This window comes from Salminus brasiliensis, chromosome 22 (assembly GCF_030463535.1).
Source record: "Salminus brasiliensis chromosome 22, fSalBra1.hap2, whole genome shotgun sequence".
NCBI lineage: Eukaryota > Metazoa > Chordata > Actinopteri > Characiformes > Bryconidae > Salminus > Salminus brasiliensis.
The window spans coordinates 7,359,573-7,374,085 of NC_132899.1; the positions used below are offsets into that span (position 1 = coordinate 7,359,573).

The window sequence follows — 14,513 nt, forward strand, 5'->3', positions numbered from 1 at the left end:
AAAAACAACAACAACAAAGAAGATAAACATCAAAAAAAAATTCTTAACAGAAGAAGAAAAACGCTTCATAACCTTCAATAATTTTGGAGCATTTCTATTGGTCCATTCATCATGAAAAACGGTACAAATGGAGATACAAGGTTTTTTTTTTTTTGCGTGGCAGCGACCACAGGCTACCAGTCTACTACAAAAGTTAAGAGACTGTGTGTGTTCTGCACCCAAACGAACAGTGTTAAACAACGGCCGAGCAGGACAGTGGAAGTCCAGCCTCTGGACAGAGAGCTCTTTCAGCGCCCAAGCCCATATTTCTGCCGTCGCTATTGAGACTGGCCCAAACGTGTAGCTCATACGTGGCCTTTCTGCACCCTGAGCTGTGAAGTGCATTCAGAGACGGAGGTGATGGAGCTGTCCTGAGAGAGAACCTCCCTGTAGATCAATCCATCAGCCTGCCATTAAAACAACAGCAATATTCTGCTCAGGAGCCATCAGTCTCTACAGCATGATTCATCCCAGCCTGGAGTCGAGTGGGAGTAAATCAATTACAAAACCATAAAGGAAACTATTTGCCTTTCACACCTCTCAGACTCCGGCCAGGAATTCATCACGCAGTTCTGTTAGGAAGAAAATATGGTCTCCAAAATGTTCCTCACTAGGACACGTAAAGGCCAGCTCAAAATAATATACTGTACAGGGTGGTCTACTTCTCCCCTGCTTATACAAGAATTATTATTATTGATTATTATTTATTTATTTTTAATAATCAAGCATCTCTATAAATATCCTAAAGCCTGTAGACACCTGGTCCTCCATCATTTCTCCTGAAAAGACCTGACTCCACATGTCTGAACACTGCTGTAAGGATTTGACTGTACTGAACCAAGAGAACATCAGTGAGGCCGGGGACGGATGGTGGTTGTCTAGTTCTGCCACTCCAGCTCATTCGGATTAATGCACACCACTGGATTGTGTATATTAATATTAATATTAAATAAATAAATAAATAAATAAAGGTGCTACAATGGAATCTTTGAGTGCTGACACAGAAGAGCCATTTTTGGAGAAGAGATATTTGTGAAGAACCCCTTCAAGGTTTAATTAAGTTGGTGTGTAAATGGTTCTTTACCAGTTTAAAGGTTCTCCATACACAACCATACAGCCTGATTTTTGGGTCCTAACAGAACCCTTTAAAGGTTTAATGAAGAAGTCAATGGAAAGGTTCTTCACTGGTTCATAGGAGCTACATTCTTACAGCTTTTTACAACTAGTTTGAAGGTTCTCTACACAGCCAACTTAATTTTAGTGCTATAATGAACCATTTTCAAGTCAATGTTAAGGTTCTTCACCAGTTTAAAGGTTCTGCAAACTCAGCATTTGTGGTTCCACTAATTTAAAAGTTCCCCACTCGCTCACATTCACTCATTTCTGGTTCCTTGAAGAACGGAATCATTTTGTGTAGAAGAGATATATCGCGGAGAAGCCTTTAAAGGTTTAATGAAGATGGAAAGGTTCTTCACTGGTTCATAGGAGCTAAAATTACAGCTTTTTACAACTAGTTTGAAGGTTCTCTACACAGCCAACTTAATCTTTTAGTTCTATAATGAACCATTTTGGTAGGAGATGAGTGTGAAGAACTTTTTAAAACGTTTATAGAAGTAAATGTAAAGGTTCTTTACCAGTTTAAAGGTTCTTTACCAGTTTAAAGGTTCTTTACCAGTTTAAAGGTTCTTTACCAGTTTAAAGGTTCTTTACCAGTTAAAAGCTCCATGTTTGGTGCCATAAAGAACCATTGTTTGGTAGGCTATGTAGGTGTGAAGAGTTCAATGCTTAAAGAGTCAGTGTTAAGGTTCTTCACCAGTTTAAAGTTTCTCCAAACTCCGCATTTGTGGTTCCACTAATTTAACAATAAAAGTTCCCCACTTGCTCACATTCACTCGTTTCTGGTCATCATTCTGAATCATTTTGTGTAGAAGAGATATATTGTGAAGAAGCCTTTGAAGGTTTAATGAAGTCAATGGAAAGGTTCTTCACTGGTTCATAGGAGCTAAAATTTTTACAACTAGTTTGAAGGTTCTCTACACAGCCAACTTAATCTTTTGGTTCTATAATGAACCATTTTGGTAGGAGATGAGTGTGAAGAACCCTTTTAAAAGTTTATAGAAGTAAATGTAAAGGTTCTTTACCAATTTAAAGCTCCATTTGTGGTGCCATAAAGAACATCAAGAATTTTTCAGTAGGCCATGTATGTGTGAAGAGTTCAGGTTAAGGTTCTTCACCAGTTCAAAGGTTCTGCAAACTCAGCATTTGTGGTTCCACTAATTTAAAAGTTCCCCACTCGCTCACATTCACTCATTTCTGGTCATCATTCTGAATCATTTTGTGGAGAAGAGATATATCATGAAGAACCATTTAAAGGCTTAAAGCATTCAATGTAAATGTTCTTTGTAATCACAACTCTCTTGCAAAAGTGGTTCTTCGCTCAAAGAACCCTTTGTAGCACCTTCATTTTTACGAGTGAGAGAGCCGGAGATATTGTAAGGTAATAAAGAGAAATCCACCTGTTGTTATTGCAGCAAATCAAAGAGCGCATTGGACTATAAAACCATAATGAGAATCCAGTTGAAATGAGAAAACCACCCAGTGTCCAGAGATCAGTAAAGTAACTTACCTTGACACACTTCACAGAGCTCCAGGGAAATGAAAGGAGTTGATGAAGTCCATGTCGGACAGTTTTAATAACAGGAGCCATATTTTTCTCAGACGTCTCCCTTTCTGGAAAGCGCTCTCTAAAACTGTTTGCTGAAGAGAAAGCAATACACAAAGCAGAACGATTCACAGACAGCGAGTAAAAGAAAGCAAGCCCATGAAAACTGAGGCCTCTCTCGTAAAGGAGGAGCGAGCGGTGCAGGGCGCAATGGGACGAAAAGAGCTTTTGCTGTTTGCACCTCACGAGTGGTCATAAAACTATGGCAAAATGACTGGCTGGCACTGATATTCAATCTACAGTCACAGCAGGAACAGCTGTCTCGCTCTCTCTCTCGTTCCCTTGCCCTCCCTCTAACACTCATATGAATCACACTGGTGCTGGTCATATCCGGACCCGGGCCTTTTTTACGAGGGGACGTCTCAGTCACATTCCTCTGTCCCACCATCTCTCGGTCCAGGTCAAATCCCTTCAGTGGAGATCAGTGGGAAGCGGGAGGCTGGATGGTGTGGCCTGCAGGACGTGGTGAGGTATAGAGGAGGTGCTGATGGAAGGAGAACCTCAGGGAACGTCTGAGGAGAAACTGCGGAAGAGGGGATCAAGTGTTACAGCCAGACAGGTGCAGAGGTCGATCCTCCACAGATCCCGCGGGGCGTCACGTTAGCCAAATGTGGCCAGAGCAGCCGGACGCTGTGACGACCACAAAGGCGAGGGAGGAGAGGGAGAAGAAAGAAGAAAAAAAAAAGAAAAAAAAAAAGGGGGAATTAAACTAGGATGTTTAAGGATCCGAGGTCCACCGCTGTGGAAGTGCAGTGACCGAACACAGGACAGCTAACACTCTTAAAAATAAAGGTGCTACTAAAGGTTCTTAGAGTAATGCCGTAAAGAACCAATAATAATTTTTTTAAGACATACACTACATGTCCTAAAGTTTGTGGACTTTACTTTATGTTGCACACATTGCAAATACACAGACACACACACACACACACACACACAGAGCTTGTCTAGTCCCTGTAGAAATGTACTGGCAATAGAAGAGGACTCTCTGGAGCAGGTAAATATGACCCTATTGGCACTATGCCTAATGCCAAGCCTGGGCTAGAGGGCTGTAAAGCCCCCCAGCATTGAGCTGTGGAGCAGTGGAAGAACTGTGTTCTCTGAATGATGGTTGGTGCTCCACCCAATACTTTTGGGATGAGTTTGGGAATTTGAGATGGTGGCGATCTCGTTAACACTGTTGTCGCTGAATGCAATCATATCCTCACAGCAATGCTGCAGAATCTACTACAAACCTTTCCCTGGATAGTAGAGACAGTTACACCAACAAAAGCAGGATAAAGCATTTTTTTTAATTCCCTTGATTTCAAAGGACTAATAAATGAGCAGGTGTCCCAGTACATTTATCATTGCAGTACATGTGTGTGGAACCTTTTAAAGGGTTAAAGGTTCTTCTTAGGCTCAGCTGCTTTACAAAAGTGGTTCCTCTGTGGAATCACTCAAGGAACCATCATTTTAGGAGTGTATGAGTACTCTGTGAGGCCACATTACTACTTGAGGGATTACAGTTATTGAAAAACACTGACTACTGGACATGGAAGGAACCATGTCGGACAAATCTGCCCATAATTCTTTAAATAATAATGTAATAATAATTTTTTTTTTAATATAATGGCCGAGGTGTGAACAAAGTCATCTAGAGTGGTTTGATATGAACTTAAAAAGAACCAGAGGTCACTTTACAATAAAATGACCAGTTAACCTACACCTGCCCTGGAGATCCACATGATGTTGAGCAGTACAACACAGACTCCTATTGGCCTCAAAACTGCCTCAATCCTTCATGGCATGGATTCCCCAAGACGCTGCATACCACCTTCCTTAAGGATTATAATGCTGCAACTCTCCTGTTCAACCGCATCCCAAAGGTTCTTTGCTGGGTTCAGATCTGACGACTGGGCAGGCCACTAAAGAACGCTGAACTTCTCGTTATATTCAACAACCCAGCTGGAGAGACTGTTGCTTTGTGACCTGGTGCAGTATCATGCTGAGGTAGTATTTCTCTACACACAAACTCAAAAGGTGCTCTCTTTCCAGACAGTTCAAGACAGGTGAACATCCCCCACCAATATCATCCAAAAAACAGAGCAGGACATCAGGGATATTTTTACACTTATTCTTTTGTCTCTCAAATAGCTTTATTTATACACAGAGGTCAGATGTAGACAAACCATTACAAGACAGTATACGAACCACAGAAGGCCAGAAGTTGGCTACATGAACCAACATGGCAGAGCGGTATTTCTAAAAGCAAGACTTCTCTGTAAGCCAAACTAACTTCAGCCCAAACTTGAGATTTGTCCAACGGAAATATCCTTCAGCTCTTCTCCGCTTGGACAGACTAGACTCTGGTCTACTCAAGTTATCTGGCTAGACTGAACCAGAAAGCCTGCTTTGAGAAATACGCCTCAAGTGCACTCTCGCTTTGGAGTACTGCAGTTACTTGACCGCAAACACAGCTCACCGCAGCACCTGACAAAGGCTGGGTCAGGGCTCATTCAATTTACAGTATTTGTATATATCACATCTGAGCTCAACAGTTTACAGTGAACTCAGGTTTGGATTTCTATCCACCAGAGAGGGGCGACTCATTTCTGTTGTGTCGGACCGATCCAACGCACTGTTGGGAGGGTGGCCATTCAATAAATATTCAACATATTTACAGACATTGCATTGACTTGACCTGAGCGACTTTTTCCTCTGGGAGTTTTCAGGCATCCCCCCCTTTCGTTGTTTCATTGGGACCATACTACTTTAAACCAGATTAATCCGAATGCTTTCAGCAAACTGGCATTGCCAATGAAATGCCATCAAATGAACATCATAAGGACACAGATGTTGCGTCTGCAGAAGTGGTTTCCGTAGCCCTGGTCCTGGAGTACCCCTGCCCTGAACACTAAAGTGTTGCTCCTTGCTTTATCACACTTCAGTCTAACGAGTTAGATTAGGTGCGTTAAAGCAGGAAAACACCAATATAGCACCACTGTCTTGAGAAAACCTCATAACTCCATGCCAAATTGACCAAATTAAAACAGCCCAACATGACGTAACTGGTGGCAAGAATGCTTTCAAAAATACAGTTAATTCAGGACAGGGGTACAACTGGGAAGCCCTGGTTTGGTGGCTGTAGACTAGAGGTGAACATGTTTGGAAGTGCAGGTTAAGGGTTGCCATCTTAACTCTGCAAAGCGAGAGGTGCGTCCACTGCCTTCACCGGCTCTGGACGGGGCTTCTTGCATGTCAGCATGAGCAGCAGCAGCATGGGGAGGTGCCACAGGCTGCAGAAGAAAAGCTTGCGTGCGCTTTGTCTGTCGGAGTGGCGGTTGAAGCGGAAGGCCAGGTAGCTGATGTACAGGTTAATGGGCAGGGAGATCAGAGGGAAAGTCCATGTGGTGACATCCAGCACTGGTGCGAGAGTGGAGAGGCCGATCAGACCCACGCTGTGGCGTAAGGCTACTCTCTTACACAGCGTGGGGTGAGTCACCGACATCATACGGTAGCCACCGCGCGAGTAGTCCTCCCTCAGGTTCCAGCTCAGAGCGTTAAAGTGAGGAAACTGCCAAGAGTACAGAACTCCACCCAGCAGCAAAGCACCTGGAGAAGGAGATACAGAGAGGCAATTAATGCAAGAGAAAATCACAGCTTTGGAAATCACACACAATGAGCATCGATCTTCACTCCTTCCAATTTCATTTTACTACATCATTTAACAAGGCAGTTTCCCTTGAACGCTGAGGGAACGGGTTATGATGAATGGACCAATTGAAACGCCCCAAAATTATTTAGAGTAAAACCTTATTCCATTAACTTAATATTTCCTAATTACCTTAATATTACCTAAAGTACCTAATATTATGGACAAAACCGCTACAGAATTTGGTTTAAAACATGTGCGTAGATACCAGTGATTATTTACATACACAGATCAACCATAACATTAGCATGACTTAGATGAAGTCAAGTACATTGATTATCCTCATTCACAGTGGTTTCTATCAAGAGGTGGACCTATTAGTCAGCAAGTGAACAGTCGGTGTGTTAAAAGCAGGAATAAAATGGTCAAGCATAAGCACCCGAGGATCTCTGACGAGAACCAAACAGTGAAGTCTAGACAACTGAGTCAGAACATCTCCAAAACATCTGGCCGGTCCTGTGGGATTTATTCTATTATGCAGTGGTCAATATCTCCCAAAAGTGGACCAAGAAAGGATAACCAGTCAAAAGGAGACAGGGCCACGGGTACAGAAGGCTCATTGATATGATCCATTGAGGTGCCACCAACCTCACAACTTACAGGACTTATGCTAATGTCTTGCTGCCAGATACTACAGGATGCCTTCAGAGGTCAGATCTTTGGCAGTGGCACAAGGGGGCTCTAATTATTAGGCAGATGGTACTTAACATGTTGTGGTTGATCTGTGTATGATAATTTGGGATCCGTTTTATTGGAACATGATCCCACAGGCAAAACTTACTAAAAAGTTTACTGCATTAACTGAATAACTGCTGATTAATCAGTCAGGCATTTAGTTAGTAACCACTTACTAGACCTAGACCAGCAACTTCTATAATACATTTTAAATAAAGAAAGAAATAAAGAAATAAATAAAAAGAAATGAGTTTTTATCGATTGATCTAAATGATTAACTTTCCTCCAAAACTGTTAAAACCGAGCATCTAAAATTCCTACAGGTTCAGCACAACAGTCAGCAGTGCAGCGGGGTATTTACACCCCCTATCAAAGTGTGTGTGATCTATTGTATTTACACTATTCCCCACACAAAGAAATGTGATCTCTGGAGAAAAGAGAACCTGCTTGTAACTTTACCTTCACTCAGTTATCTATGCAATCCTGAAAGTCCTTTCCATATAAACACTGGAGTCGATTTCCTTTGTTCCTCATTTGTAACTGCGGGAAAGAGGAGCTTCCAGCCTCATGTTTCAACACCATGGGCACCAAAGCTCGTGGTCACCACGTCGATGGCGTATCAAGAGGTGTGAACATCAAGCATCGCGGACAGACCGGCGCATTCACACTACGTATAAACCAGCCTTAAACACAAACAGACGATACACTCTGGGTCTGTGGAAACCAGGTCGGACTCTGCCACAGCTTTTTTTGTTGTTTAGGTTTAAATGGAGCTCATGGAGCATTTCTGTAGTGGTAAAGAGAAAAGGTGCTTAATTGAACTGAAGTGTTTTAGCGACCTAAAAAGCTTAAGCCATTAAAAAGGAAAAATGAAAATAATGTTAAAAAACAAAGCGCCAGCTTAAAATACTGGTGTCGGTCCATTTTCAGGGTCAAGGTCATGGACTACGGTGACTAATTGCGGCAACCTTAGATACAAGTTCTAGATAATTACAGATTAACAGTCAAATAAAGCAGAGTCGTACTACTCTGAGCTATTTAAGTCTGAAGGAAGGTCAATATCTCTCTGGCCGAAGGTTGACTCATTATAGAACCTAATGGGGTAGGGCTCCTTGGCACCGCTCAGTATAAGTGTTGTTGAAAGTCCCCTTCTGCTGAACTAAATGTCATGCAGAGGATTAACTTCATTGCACAACTTCGCTAGAAGTTTACAGAGTGTCCTTCGTCCTCCCACAGCATGTTGACAATCATCAGGCTCTTATTCCAGCCCTGCAACAACAGACTAATGGAAGATCTACAGCAGTGGTCCACATGCTACAAGAGGTCAAGTCAGCACCATTCAACTTAATGGACAAAAGTATTGGGACACCTGCTTGTTCTCTGTTTCTTCCCCAAATGTATTTATTTATTTATATAGAAAATGTGTGCCTTCTATAGCTTTTGTTGGAGTAACTGTCTACTACTGTACATTATGGTGCACTACTGTGAGTGTTAGCGAGGTCAGGAGGTTGGATGATCACCACCCCACCTCATCCCCAACTCCCTCAAACTCATCCCAAAAGTACTGGATGGAGCATGAACCATCATTTCAGAGAACACAGTTCAATGCTAGGGGTCTTTATACCCCTCTAGGCCACGCTTGGCATTAGGCATGGTGCCAATAGATTCATGTTTACCTGCTCCATAGTCTCCTACTCTATTGGCAGTAGGGTAGGGTAGGGCAGGGGTGAGCTTCTTTAAACTGGGCCATCTGTGGGAATTTGGGAGGTCACATAGATGTTTACTCTCAAGCGAATTCACCACAAATGACATCTTACATTACAACCCCCACCCCTGCATCTTGCCCACCAACTGACCAAGCTCAACATAGCACTAAACAGAAAATCCTGAGGTGAACAAACACATGGAGACACTTCAAAAGAAGCTCTTAAATAAAGTTGACTCATGAGAGTGAAGGACCTCAGTGCACCAGAATGACCCCACTGCTTCCGACCCCACGGTGCCCAAGCATGAAAGAGCGAGAGAACAACAGGAAGGGGGAGAGAGAGAGAGAGAGAGAGCGAGAGAGAGAGCGAGAGAGCGAGAGAGCGAGAGAGCGAGAGAGCGAGAGAGGGAGAGAGGGAGAGAGGGAGAGAGGGGGCTCGAGTAACTTCACACACTGCTTTCTTGGGTTTCAGGCTCTGCAGTGGAGAAAGGCAGCAGAAACGAAAGGAAACACCAACACGACCGGCGCTCGCGCAGCAGAGCATGAAACGCAGCGCTGCCTTTGTGTGCGTTTGCCTGCCTGTGTGCCCGTGTGTGTGTGTGTGTGTGTGTGTGTGTGTGTGTGTGCGCTCCGCTTGTGTAAACACACTTGTAGCTAAATCCTCTGGGAAAACAAAGGCTCCGAAACACTAAGCTCGTCTTTCCACCGCAAACCATGTTAGCAAGTAGCACAGGGGTCCAGGCTGCTCGTGCCGCCCGCTTCCACACTGGCCAGAGACCGGTTTGGTTGGTGGAAAGAGAGCCAGCTAATCCCAACGCAGGGCAGGGGAAGACTGTCAGATGAGTACGTGAGGGAAGCGGCACATGAGAGATGGCCCACAGCCAAAGAAAGCAGAAAAGAGAGAGAGGGGGGGGGGGGGGGGGGGGTATGAGGTTGGCCTGAGGTGACTGCAGAGGAGATTTGGTCATCTCAGGATTATCCGGTCATAAATGAAAAGGTGCTGCCTCAACCAACAGCATCACCATTCTCACTTGGTTTAACAGATTACTTCCTGCCTAGAGAGGTGAAGGATTTCTTAAATTAAAAAAATAAATGAATAAATAAGACGGTGGCCAAAGAGGACTTGGACAGCAGAGAGTAGCTATAGCTTTAAATAATGATGAACGAAGAACTAAAAATAGCTCCATTTATTTAGATTTATGGAATTTGGACAGCACTGATGCCTACATACTAAAGACGCACGAAAATCAACAGATCTATACGGTCATGTGACATTTAGACACTCCTTACATATTTAGTTCTTTATTAATACAGATATATGGACATTTCTATTTCATATGATGGAACTAGATTCTGTAATGTTAGGATTATACGAGACTTTACTCATCTTGTGGTCTGCTTTTGGGCCGAACTCGCCCGGACAGCCTGACCTGAAAGTTGTTTCACTTTTAAATAATTTAGTGGAAAGTGGAACAGTGGTGGAATTTTAACAGTTCTGAGAGCTTTTTAACCCCCATTCTCCGACTCCTCTACATCTACAACCTTCTCTCTGAAGGCCTCAGAGAGCTCTTTGGATCTGGCCATGGTGATCATCTTCACCACTCACTTCAATTCAGTCAATAGCAAACCAGACTACATGTCTGAGGTTTAAATAAAGACAGATTCCTCCAGAATAATCCTCTCTAACCATGTTCTGATCATCTGCAGCTGATGTTCTGCTTATGATTCCTATTTTACACATATGAAGGAATAATAAATGGACACTAAATAAAATAATCCAAGTCAAAACTCAAAGTAAAACATACACTACACTTACACCAACTTCACAAGAAATACGAAGAATTTCTAAAATCTGAATTTTGATAAAGTGCTCTAGGTCACACGGGGTCTCAGAGATCGGAGATTGTTCTACATATTCTGATATAAAACATGTGGGTATTCTTAAATGAGAGTGCCTTTAAATGTGAATTTAAGAAGATCAACCAAAAAATGCCTTTTGACTCAGAACCTAACTGAAGCCTGCTGGACTGTGATGGAAAATGTGTGAAAGCGACAAAGCCACCCACTATAAAAAAAACTTGACCCATTAACTTGGTTTTCTTTTGTTGGGGACAATGGGATCCATCATTAGAAGAGCAGACCTGTGAACAATTCTGCAGCACAAATCATCATGAATCTGATGTAGGGACTTTTTTGGGGACTTTTATCAAGAGTAAATTTAAGAAAATTAAGAAAATGAATGAGTGACACTAAATAAAATACTCTGTACCAAGTCAAAACTTAGAACATACTCTACCAACTTCCCTAGGAATATAAAAATAGATGGACCAATAAAAAAATAAAATAAATCTGGACTTGAATAAAATGATACATTACACTGACTTTCACTAAAAGTTACATTTTTTTGTTCTCCTGTAAGAGTTTTGTGATCGACTAAAATAGATGCAAGGAAAAACAGCCAGTCTGTAAAGTATGAAAACATCTAACTACACTTCGGCAGATGAAACCAAAGAAATGCACAAAGACGTACAGGAAAAGCAGAAGACAGCTGATCTCATGAAAAGGGCAGGAAATGGTCGTCCTCTTTTAAGTCAGCCCTTTATTTCTGCACGTACACGCAGTAGCTGACTGACCTCAACTTATGGCTGCCATAGCAATACACTCGACCCTACAAGCAAACACACAGGCATCCAAAACACTCGTGTTTAGGAATAAGCATTAAAACCAAATGGGCTGCTTGGATAAACGTATTTTTTTTTTTTTTACTTTCTTGACAATTTAAATCTCACAATAGTCTCAGATATTGCGCCAAATTGCATGACAATAAAAATGCTTCAAAATCTGCAGAAAAAAAGTTGCCATTTTAAAGATAAAAGGTTTTGATCCGAAAAAAACATACAAAAAAAACAACCTGAAATACACCAGAAGTCAAGCGTCTCTTATGTACATGCGTGGCAGATGTTTTGAGAGGTCTCCCTCTTCTTTGGTGGAAACCACTAAAAATGACAATGCGGGATGCCACACTGCTCTCGCAAGACAACAATCTCCCCATTTAACCATGTAGAGTCAAGGTACATCCCAAACTTTGTGTGAGGTTTCAACTAATGAAGAGACACCCAGAAATTCCTCTTCTGCCTCTTGTTGTTTACTAACTATTTTATACAGACATTTTTCTGAAGCAAAGACTAATTTCTAGCTCAAAAACTATTTGTCCACATCAGAAACAATTTGTTTTTACAAGAAATATTAAGAATTTCTAAAATCTGAATTTTGATGAAGTGCTCTAGGCCACATGGGGTCTCGTTTCAGAGATTGATCTACGTATTCTGATATGTGAGTGCCTTTAAAGGTGAATTTAAGAAGATCCAGAAAATGCCTTTTGACTTCAGAAGGTTAAACTAAACTGAAGTTTGCTCTGGACTGTGATGGGAAATGTGTGAAAGGGACAAAGCCACCCACTATGCTTTTTTCCATAGTGGGTGTATGGCACAGAAAAACTGACCTATTAACCCAGCTGTTATGAAAACACAATTCTTCTTAACAGCTGGTTTAATAGGTCGGTTTAAACTGCCCTATTAAACCAGCTGTTAAGAGGAAGTTTTCTTGTTTTCTTAAAACCCACTTAAAGTTTCTTTTTTGGGACAATGGGATCCATCATTAAAAAGAGCAGAGCTGTGAACAATTCTGCAGCATAAATCATAAATCTAGACACTTTTTTTGGGACCTTTCTCAAGAGCAAATTTAAGAAAATTAAGAAAATGAATAAAGGTCAGTGTGTGGGAAGCAGTTCATTCAGATCACTATTATCATCCTATTAGAATAGGACATTGCATCAATGCACCTCCCCCAATAAAAACAGCAGGCTGGACTCTGTGGTGGAGATATGACCATTTGCAGTGCGTCACTGTTACAGTGCATCACTCTGCAGTTTAATATGGAGCTTTTAAGATGACTAGAGCAGGGTCAAATATGGTAATATCAGAGAAGTGCCCCTAAAAGGTCTTTAAGAAACTGAAACAATACACACTTCATGACACTTTGTTGGCTTTTGATTGAGAGGTCTAAGACAGTTTAGGACAGCTTAACTGAAACCTTACAGCTGTATTCAAGCATCACAGCACACCAAGGGCATCCAGGAGATGTTCAGTACAGCGGCTGCCCTCAGCACAGTACTGATCAAGCACATGGATGTGAACACAAGTGTGTTGTGTGTGAAATGCGTGTCCATGTCTGTGTAATGTGCGTTTTGGTCATACCTGGATCAAGCATCCCTGTGGCAGCGGTCCAGCCCATGATGGGAGGTATGGCCCCCACCACCGAGCCCACCCAGGTGTTGGTTATGCTGAGGCGCTTAAGTGGCGTATAACAGCATGTGTACAGGAAGATATTCAGCGCTCCCAGGAAGCCAGTGAGGGGGTTAACAGCCAGGGTCAACAGGGCCACACCAGGGATGCCGCACGCCAGAGCAAAAGACACCGCGTGGAGGGGGCTGTAGGAGAGGGAGGAGAGAGAGAGCTTATTAACCTGATCAATAAAGAACACACAAATCTATGACTGACGTTCAGTGAAGCTGAACTCCACAAATCACATGATCCAACTCCCACGTCCAAGCAATTGCTAGACATGGTCATATGGGCAGAACTCTTTAGTAGGTGGTTGCTATGGTATAACTATTTGGTTGCTAGACAGATGCTGTAGTTTTATATGGCCAGGGGGTTGCTAAGCAGTTGCTACGGTATCCCAGGCAGTTGCTCGACAGAATTCCAGGTGCTTGCTATGGGGTTGCTAGATGGGCGCCATAGTGTTGCTAGGTGGTACAGTTAAGTTGCTAGGATGATGCTACAGGATCCCAGGTAGTTACTACGGTGTTGCTTTTTGGTTGCTATGGTGTTGCCACTGCTGTAGAACCCCTTGAGGTTGGTTGGGTTACTAGTGTGTATGCATCATTTGCACATAAGAAGGGTGCACAAACTATTGCACCGGACTCATTCTATGGAAAAAGAATAATAACGCTAGATGGGTGCTATAGTGTTGATCAGGAAGATGCTACGGTATCCTAGGTGGCAGCTATGGTGTTAGCTCACTGCTGTAGAACTTCATGTGGTTGGTTGTGTTACTACGGTGTTTGTGACCCCCTCTTATGTGCAGATGACAAACTTTTGCCCCCGATAAATTTGGATGGAAAAAAAAAAAAAATCCCATTAAATAATTTGTTGCTACATGAAAACCGCACATCTGATCAAAATGCTAAACTAAACCAAGTCACAACAAATTATCTGGGATAATGATAAGGTGGGATAATGTCTATCTTGAGAACTACAGGAAAAGATAACCTTTAGCCATAAGAACATCCTATTAACAGTCAAACATGGTGGTGGCAGAGTGTTGGTTTGGGGCTGCTTTAATTCTGCAGGACCCAGACGACCACATATTCTGCTTTCAATCAATAAATCCTGAAGGAGAACGTCCACCAATCAGTTCATAACCTAAAGCTCAAGCTCAGTTGGGTTATGCAGCAGGACAATGATCCTAAGCACACAATCAAGTCAACCTCTGAATGAAAATCTTCAATGAAAATATGCTGGATGATCTGAAACCTTTAAACAAAGTGACATATATGCACAAATGGAAGCAGATAGAATTCCTTGGATTTTGCATTTGAGAGCAGTGCAGCTACA

General features: G+C 42.3%; 1 protein-coding gene across 1 annotated transcript in view; it reads right to left on the minus strand.

The window, feature by feature from the left end:
* Positions 1-4,877: 4,877 nt before the first annotated feature.
* Positions 4,878-14,513, minus strand: part of cox10 (cytochrome c oxidase assembly factor heme A:farnesyltransferase COX10) — a 63,202-nt gene continuing 53,566 nt past the window's right edge. The window contains exons 6-7 of the mRNA XM_072667273.1: positions 13,092-13,324; positions 4,878-6,355 (exon numbers count right to left, since the gene is read on the minus strand). Coding sequence (XP_072523374.1) covers positions 5,937-6,355; positions 13,092-13,324 — 652 coding nt within the window. The 3' untranslated portion in view covers positions 4,878-5,936. The remainder of the gene's footprint in view (positions 6,356-13,091; positions 13,325-14,513) is intronic.